General features: G+C 52.6%; 1 protein-coding gene across 1 annotated transcript in view; it reads left to right on the top strand.

The window, feature by feature from the left end:
* The window catches only part of LOC308221740 (ankyrin repeat and fibronectin type-III domain-containing protein 1-like), a gene marked incomplete at its 5' end in the record, with an annotated part of 181,837 nt that overhangs the window by 124,091 nt on the left and 36,557 nt on the right, over positions 1-21,189 (top strand). Inside the window, one exon of the mRNA XM_080618974.1 lies at positions 17,372-17,500. Within this exon, the coding sequence (XP_080475100.1) occupies positions 17,372-17,500 (129 nt within the window). The remainder of the gene's footprint in view (positions 1-17,371; positions 17,501-21,189) is intronic.

Below are 21,189 nucleotides of genomic sequence, written 5' to 3' on the forward strand. Positions count from 1 at the left end.
GCTGCAGTGTGGTGCGTGTGCAGCAAGATAAACCTTTAGGGGTTTATCTAAGGTTGATGGGCCTATGGGGTCTGGGCACCATGAGGCAAAGACTGGGGTGGTGGGAGGGAGCATCGCTCCCACCTCCAGCCAGGTGCCTTTGTGGTCATCACTCAAGATCAGCATATGCTGGGTGGCTGTCATCTCTGTGGCACTTCTCCACACTGAAATTTCTCTCTATTCACCACCCGGGGTGCGTGGGGTGGGTGGAAATTCAGATCAGAATCACTGTACTGATGGAAACAAAGCCCAGGGTCATCTTGCTGCTCTGCAGCCAGGTTGGGTGGAAATTTTTAAGTGATTTTTTTAAAGCCCTGGATAAGGTAACTCAAAACAAGTTGCCGAGTATATTTTGGACTCTGGTGGAGCTGTCGTCGTCGCCTCACTTCGCCCGCTGGCTGTCCCAGACAAGGGCTCACTTTGAGCCTATGCTTCTGCTGAGCAGGGGGGGAATGTTTTCATTCCCAATTTAGAGCATCTGTCCCGCCAGGGTCCAGCTCCCGTCTCTGCTGAGCCCAGCGCAGTGCTGGGAGTCCGGGGGCTCCCTGCAGCCAGTTTACCTGTCACCACCAGCTCCAGGGCTGTGCTAACATGCTCCCTAGAAAATGTGACTGTCTTTGGACTCAAGGCTCCTTATGCTTGCCCTGGGTTGGCGCTCAGTGGGGGATGTGTGAAGGTACAGTTTGTGCTCTGTTTTTTCTAGGATTTCTCTTATTTTGCAGGGGAAGGGAGGTTTGCTTATTTTGAAACACTTAAAATATAGGTTGATATTCAGTATAGCTCTGCTGTTTTTCCTAGGGAGAGACAGCGTTGGGAGGTCCTGTTCAGGTATGGCTTTGGTGGTGGTAGCTCCATCACTGTGGCCCTGATCCAGGAAAGTGCGTTTTTTGAAGCATTGATCTCCACGGGCTGCTCTTACCAGGGAGATGAGCACATGCTTAAGTGTTTGGTTGGACTTAGTCCTGTAAAAGCAGAGTCCCTGCAGCAACTGAGGGAACCAAAGCCAACCATTCAAGCAAACCTAAGCGCCACTCGCAAGGCTGTAAGAATTCGATCCCCTTGCAGCATCAAGGCCTGAGCATCGTGGTGTGGCAGCTCCTCTTCTCCATGGATTAACCATGGCAGGTTAAAGCCATTCCCCCTTGTCCTGTCCCTACAGGCCCTTGTCCAAAGCCCTTCTCCAGGTTTCTTCTAGTCCCTTTAGGCACTGGGAGCCACTCTAAGGTCTCCCCTTAAGAAGCCTTCTCTTCTCCAGGCTGAACAAGCCCAGCTCTCTCAGCATGCTATCGTGATCATACTGTAATGATCTTTCTATCATGACTGGGTTATGGCTGGCTGAAATCATTCCCAGGACTAGCAGAGGGGCTTGGGTTACCTCCACTTTAATCAAGCGACCTGGTGCTGGAGATGAGAGGCACTGAATATGGCCCTAGGTGCTGGAACCACACTGGACTTTCCCCTGTCTTCTCTCTGCTGTTTTGCTTTGGGTCTTGACTGCAGCTTTTCTAGGGTTGAAGTCATTGAGTCTTTACTACTCTTTAGTTTTATAATGCTCATTAGCACAGTCCATATTAAAGAACAGCACATTCCCTCCCTGTCCTCATTTTCTCCCTGGTTAGTAACCCTTTGCTGCTTTGGCTCATTTGGAAAAAGTAGTTTTGGGAAGGACTCCCCCTGTACGTCAGCACTTTCAGTCTGATTTGAAAAGTGGCATTAATTCAAAGAGAGGGCTTGGTGAAGTGAGTGCAGGAGGCCTAAGTTATGTTTCTGGGCAGCACTGAGCCATCTCATATCAAAACATGGCAGCTTGTGTGTGTTCCTCCGAGCTGCTGAGAGATGATCTGACCCCAGATGGTTGCTTTTCCTCTCAGAAATGGGCTGAACAGCAGCATCCTGCTCCTCCCTTCCCTCCCTGAGGTTCTGCTTCAGAGATACCCATTGCTGAGGCTCAGGGTGCAATGAAAACCATTCTAACAGGATTGAGTGGTGTAGGGGAAGACTGAAGGTGCCTGAGAATATGCAGCAAAGGCTGAGGTGCTGCATGTGCTGCAGGTGAGGAGCCACGTTTTGGCTGGAGTTGGATGGGAGGCTGAGCGTCTGTTCTGCTCCTGAAGCCCCACCATCTTCCTCAGTTGCGTTTTATCAGTACTGTGGAACAGATTGAGGACACCAGACTGAGGTTTGAAGCAAGCCAGGACAACCGTTGCAAGACCATGTGCTGAACCTGTGTGTGTTAGTGACAGCCCCATGCTGAGGACTCGTGGGGATTGACTGGAGGTAGGGAGCCTGGTTTGGAGAGGTTCAGGAGGCCACCTGCCTGGTGAGGCTCTTTCCTGTGGAGAAGGGGTTTGTACCAAGCAGGGCTGAGACACCTCAGAGCAAGGAAAAGGCTGTGTCAGCTGTATGGTTTCAGTAAACCTGGGATTTAGTTCCAGGGAGGATCAGGATCTCTGTGTGAGTTTGACAGTCAAGGAAAAGAAAGCAGGAGACACCATAAAGCCCTAAATCTTGGAGACAAGGTCTCTCATCTTACCTGTTATGGCCGTGACTGTCTCAGGGTGCCTTTTGTACTGTTTGTGAAAACAGACATCTTTCTTCAGAGCCTCCAGAGACTCCGCTCTTGGCTGCAGCACCCTGTGGATCTGCCAGCTGGTTGCATTAAAAGGCAGGTTTTGCTCTGAGAAGCTGGAAGGCTATAGCCTGGGTGGGGTTGCAGCAAGGTGTGAGGGGTGCTGTGTTCAGTGGGACCTGCCTGTGTTCAGTGGCACCTGCCGTGGTGTCCTCAACCCACAGGCATCATTCACTGTGCACCAAGATATGTTCACAGCAACAACCTGCAATGTTTTCTGTGCTCAAGGATGGAGGGGGAAGATGAGACGTGCAAAGCACCCATGCTATTGACAGCATGAATAATCCACCTCTTCTTGATTCCTCAGGGCTACAGGTTTTCTCCAAGGACAAGCCATCCTGTGGTTCATCTTTCATTGCTGTCAAGCTAGGGTTTTAAGTCAGCCATCACCAAGCCTCACGTCATGGGTTTGTCATTGTGTGTCTCCACTGTGCTTGTGTTGGTGGGCAGATGTTGTCCAAAGGCAGAGAGGGCCTTGCACAACCACGGAGCAGTGCTGTGGTCTGATGTGTGAAGCCCAAGCCCGCAATGAAAGGCAGATAGTGAGAAGGTCACTCACCATGGCTCATGTCCCTGCTGCTGCCTTTGCCCTGTGGCTGTGGTCTTTGCTGCAGGATTCCTTGGTTGGGAATAAAAGTGTCTCATCTGCATCACTTGAGGCTCAGTCTGGGATGAGATGCAACCCTCTCACATCCTTGTCCCTGCACTACTGCCCTCAGTGTGGTCATGCATGAAGGGCATTTTAGGTGCCAGAGCTCTGCTGACGGGCAATGTCTCATCTGGAGGACGTCAAGTACCACTAGTTTTCCTACTGGGAGGTAACTCTTTTACATTAAAAGGCTCCTGTGTCAGAATAAACCACCTTTTGCTGGACTGGTGGGGTCTGAGGAAATGCGCCTGATGGTGACTGAATAATGCTGGGCATGGTGCAGTGTAGACAGCTGGCTTCTGAGGAGCTCATTTCCCTGTGGGTGTTCAAACAGCAAAGGACAGTCCCTATACACTTGGGGATAGGTGGATAGTAAGAGTTAATGTGGAAACTGAGGCACAGAGATTGAGGATTCTAGCTGCGTCCCTGCAGCCCAGACTGGTGTCCTATGGTTTTCACAGTACCAGGTGAAAACGGCTGTGCTGGGTCCTCTTGCAGCCTGGAGGAGGACCCCATCCCCATGTGCAGTCCCTCGCTGAGGTCACCCCATCCAGCCGATCCTTGGCTGGATACTGGCTGGAGACGTGCACCATGCAGGGACCACATCTCTGATGGATCACAGCGAGGTTCCTGGCCCTGGAAATGGCTTTGGCCTGTCCTGCTTGGCTCCCATTGCAGCACATCCCTCCTCCTAATCATGGATGTTTGGCTTTTGGGTCATTCTTATTGGAGCCAGAGGCCATTCGTTCTTCCCTGAAGGCAGCAAGAACCTCTTGCTCTCCCTCGCCTTGTTGCTGGAGTCTCTCATGCCCCAGGCGCCAAGGAGCAATCCTTTCACTTGGCTACGGAAACAGGCTCAGCATCCCAGAAATTCAGGCTTTCATGTGGGAGCCAATAGTCACACAACCTCCATCCAGAAACCATCATTATTGACCGCTTGCTTTTTCTTGGTTTCTTTGAACTACAGCTCCCAGGATGCCTGAAGATATGCAGACATCCCGAAGACAGTGGTTTCCCATAAACTTTTGGGGTTTCATGCTTCGCAGGCAGGAATGTTTTTATTGCATCGCAAATCTCTTCAAGTCCCTCACAGCCCGGCAGCGTGTCCCCGCCGTGGGGGGAGGCACGCCAAGGGCTTTTCTCTCCTGCGTTTTTCCCCTTCTTGCAAGAGGGAGCTTTGTAAATCTCTGTCATGCCTTTTCAAGGGGACTTTTGGACTGGGAGGAAGTTTGGATGAGCTACGGTTTGCCTGTAGGGATGCGTTTTCCATTCTCCTTGTCCCTGTTATTTCAAGGGCTGTTAAGCAGCGTGCTGCGTCCCCATGCACATTGCTGGGCAAAGCTGATGGGCGAGTGCCTTGGGTAGGGTGGTGAGAGGTTCTCACTGAACTGGGAAGAACTGAAGATTCTGGGAGCAGAAAAAGATGCAGATTCATGCAGTGGTGCAGGAGAGCTCAGTGGGCTGGGTTGTAAACCCTGACGTGCTCCCAAGACCTGAGGGAAATCGTCCTTTAGTATGGAAAGATGTTTTTGCAACACTGACCTGGTGGGTTCCCATCTCCCAGTTCCTAGCACAGATCCACCCCTGTGTCAGCTGAACCGTCAGGGGACAGTGCATGCTGTGCACAAGTCCTGTGGGTGCCTCCACAACTACACATCTTCCTGCTGTCCATCCTGGGACCCATTCCAGGACCATCGCTGCTGCCCATCACCTGAAGGGTACTGAGAGCAGAGTGGGGTCCGTAGACTGACCCAGCTATCCCTTGTAACTGCTCACTTTCGGTAGGAGAGGCAACACAGGGGGCAGAAGAGAGCTGTGTGTAACTGGGTGGCACTTTACAGCATTGTTCTTCTGACTGAAAATACTTTGATGAGGTTTTCCCACTTGGTGCTGATGTACACCAGTGTTATATCTTAGAGTCAGTCTCGTGGAAATCTGCATTCCTCCTTTTCCCCTTTAGTTAGATAACAAAACAAAAAAAAAAAAAAAAAAAAAAACAAAAACCCAGGATCCTCCACGGATTGGGTTTTAGTATGTAGTTCTTCTATAGGTGCTACTTTACCAGTTTGGGGAGCTTTGTGAATGAAACACAGAGGTATTGGGTGGCCCTTTGGGGGCCACCAGGATGAACAAGCTCCCAGCTCTAGCTGGGGGCAGCACATGCATGGGTCAGGCTCTGTGTGTCCCCGTGGGCCGTGTCCCTGAGGCCAGCGGGATGCTGCTGGGGGTGTGTTTCTCGGCAGGCATCCTGGTGCCTCCAGGGTCTGGGCTCATTCCCTGCAGCCCCCAATGCAAGCATGCGGGCACTCACAAGCACTCCATGTGCACAGGCAACTCCCATGTGCATGCACAGCTCCTGGCACCTGCATTCCCATCGCGGTGTGGTCCGCAGAAGGAGGTTGGGGCCAGCCCAGAAACAAAAACCACCGTGGCTCTGTGGCCGGCTCGTGTTAACCACATCACTGCTCTCCTGCACTTGGAAAAGCCGGGCTGCCTGGCAGCCCAGAATAACATAACAAGCTTTTCCATTTCTGCAGCAGCATGGGACACGGGGCCATGGCAAACAAGAGCCGGCTCCAGCATGAGTGCAGCGCTCAAACTGAACAACGGCTCAGCCCCAGGGCAGCCTGTGCCCCCCAAAGCGGGAGCAGGCTGAAGTCACAGCTGCCAGGGCAGATGTGGATGGCATGACAGGGATGCCGGAGGCATGGCAGGGATGTTGGGACATGGCAGGGATGCTGGATCATGGAGGGATGCTGGGCCATGGCGGGGATGCAGGGCCATGGCAGGATGCTGAGACACGGCAGGGATGCTGAAACATGGTGGGGATACTGGGACATGGAGGGATGCTGAGACTTGGCAGGGATGCTGGAGCATAGCAGGGATGCTGGGATGACGCGGTGCTGTCTTGCTGGGCATGGGCTCAGCCTAAGCTGCTGCCAGAGTGGGTGAAGAAAGATGAAGGTCCCCTCCAGGGTGCTTCTCACCCTTCCACACTGATTGCACACATAGAAAAGGATTTGTTGGGTTTTGTCATTTTGTCTTTTTTTTTTTTTTCTATCATCTTTTTAATTAAGATAAAAGCTTTATTTGCTGGGGGGATATTCTGAAAACTGCCAGGGCTGGACACAGAGCACTCCTGTCCCCTGGCAAGACAGGAGCAAGTCTGTTCCTCTGCCTTGGCGGGCATACAGTCAAGCATGCTCACGAAGCCCAGTTGGAAGAGCCCAAGCTCTGTCCTGCTGCTCAGGAAGGAGCAATGTCTTCATTACGAACAATAGTAAAGGGAAGGTATGGACTTGTTAAAAATAAGCAAAGTGATGGAGATTTTTCCCAGGGGAAAGAATATTTGCCCATTTTATTTTGTAGATTTTATTTAATTGTTGCATGTACATGGCTTGACTTCTGTTTCGAAGGTAGATTAAGCTAATTTTGAGGGTGAAGTGTACTGGTATGTGCCATTCATGAAACAGTGCTCGTCAATGATATAGTTTGTGGCAGGGAGTCAGGAAAAGGTCTTTGCTTACACAGAATCATAGAAAGGTTTGGGTTAGAAGAGACCTTAAAGCTCATCCAGTTCCAACCCCCTGCCACAGGCAGGGACACCTTCCACTAGACCAGGTTGCTCCAAGCCCCATCCAACCTGGCCTTGAACACTGCCAGGGATGGGGCAGCCACAGCTTCTCTGGGCAACCTGTGCCAGCGCCTCAGCACCCTCACAGGGAAGAACTTCTGCCTAAGAGCTCATCTCAGTCTCCCCTCTGTCAGGTTAAAGCCATTCCCCCTTGTCCTGTCCCTACAGGCCCTTGCCCAAAGCCCCTCTCCAGGTTTCTTGTAGCCCCTTTAGGCACTGGAGCTGCTCTAAGGTGTCCCCTTAAGGAGCCTTCTCTTCTCCAGGCTGAACAAGCCCAGCTCTCTCAGCCTGGCTCCAGAGCAGAGCTGCTCCAGCCCTCGCAGCATTTCCGTGGCCTCTTCTGGACTCACTCCAACAGCTCCGGGTCCCTCTTCAGTTGTTGCCCCAGAGCTGGATCAGGACTGCAGGGAGGGTCTTCCCGGAGCACATCAGAGGGGGACACTCTCCTCCCTCAACCTGCTGCTCACGCTCTCGGGATGCAGCCCAGCACATGGGGGGCTCTGCACTGCAAGTGCACACTGTGGGTTATGTCCAGCTTTTCATCCACCAGTGCCCCCAGATCCTTCTCTTCTTCTAAGCTGTTTTACAGCTCACCGGATATAACAGAGTCTTGACATGGTGATGTGCAAGGAGATCTCAGTCTAAATATTGCTTAGAATCTGGAGCAAGAGGAAACTTCTGTATCAGATTATTTTCAGGATCCCACCTCTTCCCAAGTCCCACAGCCCCATTCATGGGCTACGTTCATATCGGTGGGGGCAGGGTCTCTTGGCAGCATGTCCCACTGCATCCTTACTGTGCTTGCCCATGAGATGCTTCCACTTGTACCCACATAGGGATGAGTTCCCAACAGGACTGTGCATGCTCATGGGTGATGCTGATGCCCAGGGAGGAAGATGACGCTTTTGCAGGTCCTGTCCCCAGCAGTGGCATGAGCATGATGGGAGCTGAGGGTGCAGCGTGACGCATCAGGCTGTGGACACACGTGCCCAGCATCTCTGTTCCTGCACCAGCAGCTGTTGGCCAGAGCGGGGACAGTTATTGTCAAAATGCAAATGAACAAAATCATTGTTTTGATAAAGAATTTTTAGGGGGAGGACATGCAAATTTACCTTCCATTCAGAGCGTACATGGGTATTAAAATACTATGTTTGAAAGCCAAAACAAAGGAACATTTTAATTTGGGACTCATCAGATGGTTCCTTCTGCTTGGATTAGCATCAGATTCTGTGCAGCAAATACTTTGAGTTTGACAAAACTCTGGTTTTCAAAGAAAACAAGAAAAAAGTTCTAAAAATGCTATCCATTTCCAGGGTTTGCTCCTGCGTTCATTTGCTTCTGCTGTCGTGAAGCAACCTCCCTGATGCTGAATACTGAACAGGCCAACAGGAGCAGGCTTTAGGAAGTGCAAGTAGGATGTGTGATTTGGTTTCTTCCTGAATGCTGCTTTAATTTGGCCTCTAAATTGCTATGAAAAGTCAGCCCAGGGTGCTGCTTGGAGGGGTGGGACCTCAGAGCACACCTGAAGGGTGCTGAAGGGTTTGGAGCGAGCAGGGTCATGAGGCACTGCGCTTGCTGCCGGAGGCTGCTCTGAAGGGATGGATGGTGTTTCTTTCCTTGGCTTTCTTTGTAAGTACCCTCCAAATAAAACCTCCTATTCTACCATGCTTGGAAACAGCTGTGCTGCTTATTTAAATACACCCGTGAGGTATCTCTGTCCTTCTCCCCCTGCTTCCCTTCTTCTTTCATCCTTGGGTGTACCTACCCGCCTTGTGCTGCAGGTCAGAAATAGAGACCAGCCACCAACTTGCTAATTGTAATGCAGCCTGATAATGCCAACTATAATTAGCTGTATGTATCAAAGCATTTTTGCTGGTGGAAGTTTTTTGTGACCCTGTTCTCATACTTTAAATAGAGGATCCTATCTGCTCATCCTGACTCCTTGCTCCAGAGCCTGCAGGCTCCAGCTTGATCCTTCCCAGAGAAGCCAGCCCAGCATCACCCTCAGTGCCTGCATCTGCCAGGCCTGCCAAAGCAGCACTCACTGTCAATCTTTAAGTGCTGCTTATGCCCCCCAGTTCGTGGCAAATGTTGGTGACTACCAAGAAATTTGCTGCCACAAAGTCCCCCTGAGCCCCTGTCACCACAGGGCTGCCCTTGGTTCTGCTTATTGGGGTTTTGCAGCTCTGATCTATCTTCTTTATAGCTTTAGGGTACTCATCAGCCAAGAGGCAGCTTACACTGACATGTGCTGCGGCACAAGGAAGAACGGTTCAGGTTCTCTGAACCATTCAGGGGCTCAGGTCAACTTGTCTAGAGTTGCAGCAATGTGTCCCAGGGCTGTCAGACATTTCTCCTTGTCTCTTGTTGAGACCTCCATCTGCTTTCTTTACCATCTCCTGCAACTCCTGCCACTCTTTCCCCATTAGCAGCATCCCCACTGTCCCTCTCTCTGGCCTTGGAAGCCTCAGCATGCTGGTGAACTCTCCTTCCCTTGCAGCAAACCCTCACTGGGCACAACCCCCACCCCTGCAGTCCAGCTCTGGGGCAACAATGCAAGAGGGATGTGGAGATGCCACTCCTTCTTACCTCAGCTGATAAGGAACCCAAAGATGGATCTTAGAGCAGCTTCCAGTCACTAAATGGACCTACAAGAAACCTGGAGAGGGGCTTTGGGCAAGGGCCTGTAGGGACAGGACAAGGGGGAATGGCTTTAACCTGTCAGAGGGGAGACTGAGATGAGCTCTTAGGCAGGAGTTCTTCCCTGTGAGGGTGCTGAGGCGCTGGCACAGGTTGCCCAGAGAAGCTGTGGCTGCCCCATCCCTGGCAGTGTTCAAGGCCAGGTTGGACGGGGCTTGGAGCAACCTGGTCTAGTGGAAGGTGTCCCTGCCCGTGGCAGGGCGTTGGAACTGGATGAGATTTAAGGTCCCTTCCAGTACAAACCAGTCTGGGATGCTATGAAAGTGCTGTTAGGTGATGGCTGATCTGTCCCGAGGCAAACTGGAGCCTGTTCCACTGATGTGATGTTCAACACCGTGGTGCTCAGTGGAGGAGAGATTCCCTGATGTGCCTGTGGGCAGACCTTGGGCTGTAATGGCATCAGATCTCGCAAACTAATCACTCTTTGAGTCAGCCTGAGACATGGGACAATGAATCCCTGAAGGAAACACGGGAATTGGAGAATTTCCTGACAAATTCCTTTCCCTGTGTGGATTCAATGCTCTGCTCTTTGGGTCAAGAACCGATCCCTCTGAGATGCTCTCTGCAGCCCTGCTCAGGGAGTATGAGCTCAACTGAGCTCCTGTGCTGCTGCCTTGGAGAAGTCACCACACTGCTCCTGGGGTTGAACTGCTGTGTCCTAGCAGGAGGTCACCCAAGCTTCCCACTTCCAGCCCTGGGCAGCATCTGGGCAGTGGGGGTGAGCCCCAGATCTGCAGTGTCCTGTACAGATGTGGGGTTCATCAGCAGAAGACTGGGTGGGCAGCATTGGCAGGCAGCAATAGCCATGTGCAGTCAGGGTCCATCTATGAGCTAAGGGAACACATCAAGGGCTTGGGAGGTCACTGTGGGCAGAGTCCTGTGCCTTTTGCAGACTCAGACAGTGGTGGAACAGCTCAACTAATGGACAGTGCTCATGGATTTAGGAAACTGGGGAGGAGGAACGTGAGGAGTGTGAAGTATGTGTCTGGCTGCAGCTCACCATATTCCCTGCACGGTCACCCATGACCCCATGGATAATGGAGACCAGTGGCCAAACCCACTTTCCTGAGTGGTGAGGGCTGGGGCAGGAGAGCCTGGCAGAGTGGGGGCTTCTTGGGCCTCTCTCCTCCCAACCTTGCCTGAGCACCCAAAAGTTTTAGTGGGACTCAGGCAGTTTTCAGCACTCTTTGCTTTCTCCCCCTCTCAATATCAACAGGTAGCCAAACAGGGTGTCAGGGGCTTACATCCTCTGAGGATGCTGGTGGGGTTTGGTGGCACACTGTTGCATCAGAAGTGCCACAGAAAGCTCAAAGCCAGGGGAGGTAAGCCCCAAGCATTGCTGTGTCCTGCCTGGTGGTGGTCCCTCTACAGCCAAATCTGGTTCCCCTCATCCAAGCTCAGTCCCCCCATCGAAGCCTGGTCCCTCCATCCAAGCAGAGTCCCCCTATCCAAGCCTTGTCCCTCCATGCAGGCTCGGTACCCCCTGGTCCAAGCCTGGTCCCCCATCTGAGCTCAGTCCCCCCATCCAAGCCTGGTCCCTCCATCCCAGCCTGGTCCCCTCAGCCGAGCCCGCGCAGACTCGTGGTTACGTAAAGCTCCGGCAAGCGTGACCAGGAGATTCTTCAGTGTCGGAATCTGAGTCACATGGGGCCGGTTTATTTCCCCCTCTGCTAATCTCGTTTCTATAGAAACAAGATTGGGAGAAAGGAAAAAAAAAAAAAAAAAAGGAAAACACAAAACAAAAAAAAAAAAAAGAAGAGGATAAAAGAAAAGGAAAAAAAAAAAAAAAAAAAGAGCCAAGCCCAGAGCAAGTGAGAAACCTGAGGTGATGGCTGAGAGACGCTGAGGTGGCGGATGAGGAGTGGAGCAGGGGATGCCGGCCGGGATGGGAGCATGCCTGTGGTTGTGTGCGTCAAGGGGACAGGGATTTTCTTGAAGAGCCACTCTTGGATGAGCTGCTCTTCTGGCAGCAGGCGATCAGCAGAGCCAGGAGGGAAGGAAGCAGCGGCTGAGCAGGTGAGTGAGCATCGTTGCGTGACGCCGCGCATCCTTCCCGGCACGGCACAGCACAGCACCATGCTGTGCCCAGCTCTCCCAGGCTCCTGTCCTGGCTCCTGCTTTGGAGGCACAGTCATGGCTGGAGCTGTGGTCAGTGGGTGCTGTGCTCCAGTGAGCAGGGTCAAGTCTGGCCCGGAGCTGCCCGGAGCTGAGTGCACGTCCGCTTCCTAAAGCCTCCCTCTCCCAGCAGTCTGCTGCCTGCTCTGGAGGCACCTTTCCAGCATCCATTATTTTCCCTCTATTTTATTCTAACTGCACCTGTGCAAATGAAAGACTCACAGGCTCCTGAGCCCTGCTGCTGCGGGGAGTGCACTGAGCTGTGCTCACCCGGAGGCAGTGTCTAGTTCTCCAAGGCCAGGCTGCAGCCAGGATGCCCATGGTGGGGTAAGTCCAACTCCAAAGCTGGTTTTACAGTGATTGTTCCCAAAGGGGGGACCAGCTGAAAATGCTGCTTGTTTCCCTGCTGTCAGGTGCCAGGGCTGCCCACAGCCACTGCACAGCTTGTCCTGGAACTTGTGCTTGCCTGTGCTGATCCACGAGGCTGGAATCTGCCTGCCAAGAGCTGGGTTAGTTCAGAACCACATTCAAGGACATGCTGGCTCCCGATTCTCTAGATAGGGAATGCAACAAGTGGGAATTATTCCTGCCTGGGCTGGGAGATGTCCATCTCTGTGGGATGGAATGGCTCATGCCTGTGTGATGGTGAGGGCTTTGGCTGGGTATGTTTGGTACAGCAGGAACATTGCTGGTGCTGCCAGCCCCATGCCAGTGCCTGCACCAGCACTGCCTCATGACCATGGTCATCCCACACTCATGGCATGATGCACTGTACCAGCACAGACCACGGTGTGTGTGTCCTGCAGCTCTGAACACTGCACGGCCAGCTCTTGCAGTCCAGTGGCTGCTGGCTGCTGAATCGTGCTGCTTCTTGCAGAGGCAGCACCGTGTCCCTCCATGGGCCACTGTGAGGGAGAGGCAGGGATGAAAGCCCAGGGGACAGGGATTGTGCTTGTCATTGCTTTCCAGTGATGGCATGGTGTGGGGGATGTGGTGGTGAGGCACTGCAGACCCTGACCAAATCCGTGCCTGTGCACAGTGGGTGAAGCCGGAGGGATGAATTGAGTCCCTATGTATTTCTGTACTAGTGATATTGCTCACCTACTGCCTGGCCAGCGAGGGGGTGGAGGGAGACGCTTCAGACCCTTGTCCTCATCTGGAAAGGCAGCTGAGTGGCTTTTTGTGCTGGATGCTGTGCACAGGGACAGGTGGCTGAGGGAGCTGGCAGAGCCAGAGGCTGCCAGCACACTGTGTCTGTGCCTGCATTCCCAATGCCTCCAAGAGCCAGGAATCACCAGGTTGGGGCCACACCCCCCAGAAATGTGCCTGGTGACGGGATGACCATCAGGCTGGTATTACATGGCATGTTCTGGTGCTGAGCTGAAGTCTTCCTTCTTGGCCAGGCTGGGTTGTGGTGGCATCGAGGGTCCAAGTGCTGCTCTGGGCACCCTCTGCTCATCCTGTTCGAACACCCTGGGTGGACATCAGCACAAATGAGGCTGGGGTCCCTGTCTCCCATCAGCAGCAGCATCTGCCTCTGGTTGCCCCTGCCTGTGGCCAGGGCTGGGTGCTGTGGCTGGTGCCAGGGGGTCCTGACACTCCATGTGTACCCGAAGAGGTGGTTGTATCGGGGAGATGTCACATGTGGGATTCTTGGCACTGTCAGCTCTGCTCTGCCGGGAGCTTTGGAGGGAAGGGCTGAGCATGGATATTGCTGCAGGAGTCTCCAGGGCCGGTAATTCTTTCTGCAGGAAAGATGCTGCGTTCTGACTTCAGCACTGACATGGAACTCTGAACATGTGTAATCTGGCTGACAGATGGCAAGTCACAGAGGTGTGATTTATGATACAGCACAGTAGCTAACAACCTTCTCTGGTTGTCAGGAGACAATTCTTCCCAGCGCTGCGGTTGATGTTTCAATCGAGGGTTTTTCCCGCGTGTCCCCTTGGCTCCGGGGAGCACCAGTGGCCTTGGCAGGCTGTGGTGCAGCTGGTGCCAGGGTCCTTCGAGCCACAGCAGCGCTGATGTGAGCTGCTGCAAGGATGCAGCTTCTTATGGTGGGATGGGCAGGTCAGCCCAAATCCTGCTCAGGCTGGGCCGTGAGCACTCCCATGGGGAACTGGGGAGCTGTGCTGGCCTTGTCCCCATCCTGTGGCTGGGATGAAGCTGGGTCAAGGTGGCAGTGGCTCTCTGGGGCTGCCTGCTCCCCAGATTGGCATTTGTGGTGCTGAGTGTGCTCGTACTGATGGGCGAAGGCATGAAAATCTTGCCCACCAGTGAAGTGCACAAGAGGATGGATGCCAACAGCCATAGGGAACCTGCCTCAATCACACAGCCACTCTGTGCCTCAGTTTCCCTGTCTCTACCTTAAGACCCCTAATGTTGATCTTTCTCAAGGTACAGGGACATCTACATGCATTTGGAAAGCACTTGGGCAGTGAAAGTATGGTCCCGACAGCATCTCCCTCCTCAATGTTAGTGTCTAACCACTGCTGCCACCCACTGAGTACAGACCCTGGGCTCAGTGCTCAGCTGTGAGAGCATCCTGGCCCTGAGAGCATCCTGACCCTGCGAGGTGGAGTAGTCCCAGCATGAGGAGCTGGGGGAAGCTGACCCACAAGCAGGGTCTCAGTGGGGCAAGGGGAGTGGGGCAGAGCAGGCTGCAGGTGCCAGGCTGTGTTTGCTTCTGTGCAGCCGCAGCACAGCAGGTATGATTCATTGCTTCTTCTGCAGTACAGTTTATGTAAAGCTGCACTGTATAAATAGCCAGATGATACATGAACGTCCTCCTGGCTTTCTAATTAGTGATGCTTCTGCTGGAGCTTTTGGGTCCAGTGGAGGTGAGAAGATCCTGGTTCATTGCTGAGCGCTGGATGAATGGCTGACAGCTCTCAAGGGGAGGTAGTGGCCCGTCAGAGCTGCCTCCATTAACCTGGCTGTGAGCAGTGGGAGGGGGTGGGTGACAAGTAGGCTGAAGGGTTGATCTGGGGATGAAAGCAGTGTTGATCAACTTCTGTCTCACTTACCCACCCTGGGTTGGGCAGGTCTGCACAGCACCTGCCCTGAGCTGGGGAGCATCCCCTAGAGTATCCCTTTTCTCCCTGCATCTTCTCCTGCAATGCCATGCAGCATATCCCTGAGAACTCAGGTGGCTTCTCCAGCCCCGTCAGTGCATCCTGTCCCCAGAGACTAATGCTCCTTCATTCCAAGCAATGTCGCACATCACCCTGTTTACCCCCTGCCAGCTCTTCTTGGTGGATTCTGTTGGCTGTATGAGCAAGCCTGCTTGGAGCATGTGGATGAATTGAGTAAACCTCCTGGTTGTATAATTCACAGAATCACAGAATCCCAGACTGGTTTGGGTTGGAAAGGACCCTAAAGCTCATCCAGTTCCAACCCCCTGCCACAGGCAGGGACACCTTCCACTAGACCAGGTTGCTCCAAGCCCCGTCCAACCTGGCCTTGAACACTGCCAGGGATGGGGCAGCCACAGCTTCTCTGGGCACCCTGTGCCAGTGCCTCAGCACCCTCACAGGGAAGAACTTCTTCTTAATTGTTCTGGTTCTGTTGGTCCCAAGAGGCATGTAACCAGCATGACAGAGCTACTTGTTTCTCACGGGGGATGTCTGCCTTCTTGGATCCATGCAGATTGTTTGGGCTGGGGACCACTTTGGGAGGGGTGGCTACAATGGTGCAGGGAGCATGGAGGGGATGTGGCTAGCGTAGCAAACAGGACAGCATTCTCATGCAGTCCCTGCGTCTCTGAAGAGCAAGATCACCAGTGTGCTAGCAGCTAGGGATGGAGCCCTCACCCCAGGAGTCTCTCCTGGGGTGGTGGAAAGCTGGGCAGAGTTAGAACTATCTCAGTGGAAACACTCAAATGACACTAAGGAGGTGCTATACGAAGCCAACAGCACCTTGGGGTAATGGTTGGACTTGATGATCTTAAAGATCTTTTCCAACCTAATTGATTCTATGATTCTATGAGAGGCACGATGGTGGGGATGTGTTGGTGCTGTGCTCGATGGGCTCTCCCAAGGCGCCTCTATTGCTCCTCTTCAAACACCTCTTCCTTCAGCTGTGAGCAGGGCAAAGCTGTGCTTTGGGTTTTCTGTTGTTTCTTTTAAGGCAAAACTCATCCTTTACATCAAAGTAGTGTTTCTTCTCAAGAGTGTAAAGAGTGACTCTGGAAGGTCTGAGTGGCTCTTTCCCACTGGTGACTGGAGAGACGAAAGCCTTCTCCAGAAAGCTGTCTCCGCCCCACCCCCGGCAACAGCAATTCATAAGCTGAAAAATAAATCAGTAACCAGAGTTAATGAATTGAAGATGTCTGAATTTGAAATGTATCAGGAAAAAATACTATTAGCTGGTTGTAGTTGGCTTAATTATTGCGAGGAAAAGCAAGGACCTCTTGTTTCTGAGAAAAACCTTCTTCCTTCTGTTTTGTGTGGTGTTTTGTTTGGTTGAAACTGGTCAGGACTCGAGAGGAGGAGTGGCTTTAGTAATATGTGTAGGTTCAAAGGCTCCCCCCAGGTCTGTTCCTCATCCCATGGAACCTCTGTCAGATTGCTCCTGCCCCATTGCGTGCCCTGCCCAGCTGAGCTGTGGGAGCAGGTTGTGCTGGCACAGGACTGAAGGAGGGGAGGCAGTGGCTGTGCTGGCAGGACTGGCAAATGGCACCAGTGCCACCAGCCTGGTCGTGTGCCCAAGTCAGGGTGTCCCAGCTCCAGCTCCCTTGCTCCCACCTCTGCTCCCAGTGAATGGGTAGCAGGAATGGGCTGTGGCACCCAGGTCTCTGCTGGGCTCCAAAGCAAATCTCAGTACCAGATTTCTACATCTGGGTGGCTTGGAGACTGTGCCTGTGCCTTGGGACAGAGGTTCTCTTCTTGTGGGAGCCAGGGTGTTGCAGCATGGCCCCGGAGCCAGTGGTTGATTTTCTCGCAGTCCCAGGGACTGGGAGTGATGCTGGAGCATCCACCTGGGAGGAAGGGGCTTTGTCCTCAGCGCAGATGGGTTTTGCAGCTAAACCCGTTTGCTTACACGCATTTCTGTTTCCTCCTCCAAGCCATTTCTGATGTGGGCTCATTTCCCTGTCAGCCCTCATCAGGGAAGTTGTCCCAGTGTTTGAAACCCCTGGCTGGGAGCCCCAAGGGCTTTGGGGCTTCCCCAAAGGAGTGTGGCTGTGCAGAGGTCTGCTTTGATTCTATCCACAGATACTTCCCTTGCTGCACAGCCTCTCTCAGGCAGGTACTGCAAAAAGCTGAAACAGGTGGTGTATCTCCAGCTTTGGCCATCACTGGCTGGTGTTTGGGCAGGAGGTGGTGGTGCTGCAGTGGGTTAGGGACCCAGTGCTCTCAGCCTGCCAGCTCACAGCTTCGGCTTTGCTAACAGCACACCATAGACCCATGCCCGTCCTGGCCTGCTGAAGTTATGTTAATGCTGCTGCTGCTCCCATTTCTTTCCCCCCTTTCCCTCCCCAGCTGATGCCTCACTGTCCTGGTGCTGCTGACCGTCTTTTCAGCGCTGAGCATTACTTGGCTTTGTGCCATGGACCTGCCACAGGGAGCTTCAGTGACATTAACGCCTTTCCTCTCCCCTTCCCCAGGTCGGAAAGCAGCCTCTCTAGATTTGCCCACCGCTTGTCGGTGAAGCAGAAGCAGGAGAAGAGAAGGAAAGCTGATTATGCCTCGGCTGAGCTGTCTGCCTTCCGGCCCAGGTCTCTGAGCATTGAATGGTAAGAGCTGCAGGACAGGGCTGGGGGAAGGGAGCTCCTGCCTCTTCATCCCCACCTCTGTCCCCACAGCTGCCACTCTCTGTCCCTGTCCAAGCAATGTGCTGTGGGACAACCCCTCTTCAAAGCCCTCTGCCTGCTGCAGAAGCTCCCCCAGGGTATCAAACCGAAACATGCCCCCTCATTCCAGTGCAGGGAGCAGCAGGGAGACCCAGGAAGCTGCTTCCTTGGGGGCCTGAAGGGCACCCCATTAACTAAGCCATGGGGGTCTTTTGGGGCTCATGAGGGATATGAACATGCATGTCTGCTGGACTGGGGCACATGAGCGCGCAACCCTTGGCTACTCCTCTCCCATTCTCTTTCCAGCTGGTGCTCCAGAGAATGCATCCCGCAGCCCCTCGCTGCCTGACACGTATCTGTTGGATAAACCAGATCCAAGAGCCACACTGGGATGGCCACAGCCAGTGTGGGGGCACCAGAAGCCTTGGCAGGGAGCACGTTGGGGTGGGTGTTGTGAAGGTCTGGGGTGCCCCAGCACAGGCCACCCCCCATTGACCCATCCCAGAGGGATGCAATGCTCCTTTCTGCCGCAGTGCTGCTGCTGCAGCGCCCTCAAGGCCCCTTGTGCTGAGCATAGGTCTGAAACTGCAGCCCCTGCTTAAGCAGCGAGTAATTCATCCTGGGTTGCCAGGCTCTGATGCAATGGCCTTTGGAAGCAGATCATAGTCAACCCTCACAGCATTAGATGTGACCTGCTAAGGAGATTTAAAAGAACTGGAAGTTGCATTGCTTTCTGCTTCCTTAGATGGTTAGAGGAGGGTAAAAAGAAGAAAAGAAATGCTTAGAAATTGCAAGAATGTCGAGTTTGGTTTTGTTTTTCCCTGCTTGTTTTGGAGATCTTTCTGGCATTTATCGTATGTTCTAACACTTCAGTGTGAGGTTGTGGAGTCCTCCTCAAAGGCTTCCTCTATCTGTGAGGTTAGTTAAGCATCAAAGCTGACTAGGTATTAATGAAGGCAGACAAAGAATTTAAGCTATTTGATGACAGATTGCTTTCTTCCCCTGTTAGCACAATTTTCTTTCCTTTACTGAAATTATGTCATCAGGAAAGCTGCTCTGCAGTTACCATGAATCTTCCAAATAGACAAATATGTGAATTTGTAATATACCAGATAGAAAAACAAGCAAGGAACTCATTAAAACCAATCAGAGTTTCTCTTTGTCCGCAATAAAGAAACAAGAGAAGTCAGTAAATCTCATTTGTCGCTTTAAATGTCTCCCTGAAGCCCCCAGATCCCATTTTAACCCTGTGGTGTCAGGTTATTTGTGGTACCTTTTCATTCGCTCTGTAGTGTTTTCCTGGGGGAAACCATCTGTCTTATAGTATTTTGCAAAGCACCTTGTAGAGCAGTGACTGCAGCAGAAGGTGATGCTGGTTTATGGGTTTTTTGTAAGCCAGCTTGGGAATGAGCTCTTGGTGAGCAGGAATTGCCTTTGCCTGCAGTTTGCCCCATGCCATTGCGTTGGAGACAGAGGCTGGAAGGTGTGATTCCTGAAAGACAATTATTTAGGTTGGAAAAGACCTTTAAACAACTCGAGTCCAACCATAAACGTAACGCTATCAAGTCCACCACTAAACCATGTCCCGAAATGCCATGTCTACACACTTGTGCTATCTCACTTCGTTATAGTTGGATACACAAATTGAGTGGATGGCAAAGCTTAGTGTCATTTTAATTTACCTCACACCACATAGACCACCCCAGTATTTGAACTGGTAACACTACAGTAATTGGTAGTTTAATTACATGTTTAATTACGACCTGATGTCACGGCTCCTGCAGGGAGCTGCTCTGACCGGAGGACGATAGCTGGTCATGGGGTTTATCCTTGGCTGGAGACATCTCAAGCTGAATCAGATGTCCAACTTGGCAGCCAGGCTTGGGTGGGCCGGAGTGCCTGCACCTGTGTGCTCTCTGCAGTTAAGCAGATAACCCAGGAGCTGTGCTGGCTGTGCTGTTGCAGTGCAGGGATTTAATTGGCATTTACATGCACACAGCACAGGTTCCAGAGAGCAGCTGGGGGTACCTGTGCATGAAACACAGAATGGGCACGCTGCAGGCAGGTTTCCACACAGTTTTGAGGAGGCACTCAGAGGCTTTTCCCAAGCAGGCCTCCTATGCAGGCTCGTCCTCCCACGGGGGCACCCGGCCTTTTCCCTCATGCGAAACATTATTTCTCTGCATTCCTTGTACATCTCCAGGGATCCATGATCAATGTAATGGGATCAACATCTTTGGTTAGTTGCTCTAAACAGTTCTGCTGCATACAGGGAGCACTGCCGGGCAGGGGAGGTCCTGGGCTCTGTGACTGATCGAAAACATAGCTCATGCCCTTGCAAACTACAGATGCCTAATTTGGCTTCCTGAGCAAATACCTACATGCATCAAATCTGTATTATTTATATGTAACCTGTATTTATAAGCTTAGCCCAAGGGCACCATGGCATCGTTTTACCTGCCTCTGTGCAGAGGGTGAACATCCATGTGGTACATGAGAGGGGTTCAGCTCATCCCATGTGGGTAGGAGGGGGATGGAAATGATGGACCATATTTTCCTATATCAGTGGCTTCTGAGAATCCTGCCCATCTTAATCCCAAGGCTTGAAGGCAAGGAAGGGCTCCTAGGCCTGCATGACCTGTTGCCAGGGAGCAAGCAGAGATTATGAGCCATGTGGATGTTCACCCTCTGCACAGAGGCAGGTAAAACGATGCCATGGTGCCCTTGGACTAAGCTTATAAATACATACTACATATAATAATACAGATTTGATGCAAATACAGCATTCCCAGTTGTTCAGGTGCCCAGGTAGGGGTGGATGGAGCTGAGGTAGAAGAGAAGGAGCTCACAGCATCACAGTGTCTGTCTGACACTGTGTCCCCTGAGCTGAGTGCTGCCAGGTAGGATGGGGACAAGAGATCCCATCACCTCTGTTTGGGCCTTCTCCCTGGCCCTGGAGACAGGGAGCCCTGTGGGGCAGCATCCCTGGGCAATGGCAGCTCTCTGGGCCAGGAGGTGCACGTTTTTGCTGCCACAATAGATAATTATAGAATCCCAGACTGGTTTGGGTTGGAAGGAGCCTTAAAGCTCATCCAGTTCCAACCCCCTGCCACAGGCAGGGACACCTTCCACTAGACCAGGTTGCTCCAAGCCCCGTCCAACCTGTCCTTGAACACTGCCAGGGATGGGGCAGCCACAGCTTCTCTGGGCAACCTGTGCCAGTGCCTCAGCACCCTCACAGGGAAGAACTTCTGCCTAAGAGCTCATCTCAGTCTCCCCTCTGTCAGGTTAAAGCCATTCCCCCTCGTCCTGTCCCTACAGGCCCTTATCAAAACAAGGTGCTGAATGTCTCGTGGGAGCCAGGGATGCTCCCATCACAGGTCTCATGTTGGTGTGTCTGCTGGAGCACATCTTGCCCGCTGGCTGTTGGGACGTGCTGATGGGTCCCGTGTCTCCCAGGCACAAGGCACACTTTATTCACACAGCACGTGTGTCTGTGCGGAGCACAGTGCTGCTGCTCCCAGCCCGGCCGTGAGCGGAGCCTCGTTAGTTCCACTTAGTGAAAAAACCTTGCTGGGGGGAAGGGAGTGAAGGCAGGGAAAAAGTGAAGTATTGAGAAAACACTTCTTTCA

This window comes from Psittacula echo, assembly GCF_963264785.1.
Source record: "Psittacula echo genome assembly, chromosome: 5".
Lineage (NCBI taxonomy): Eukaryota > Metazoa > Chordata > Aves > Psittaciformes > Psittacidae > Psittacula > Psittacula echo.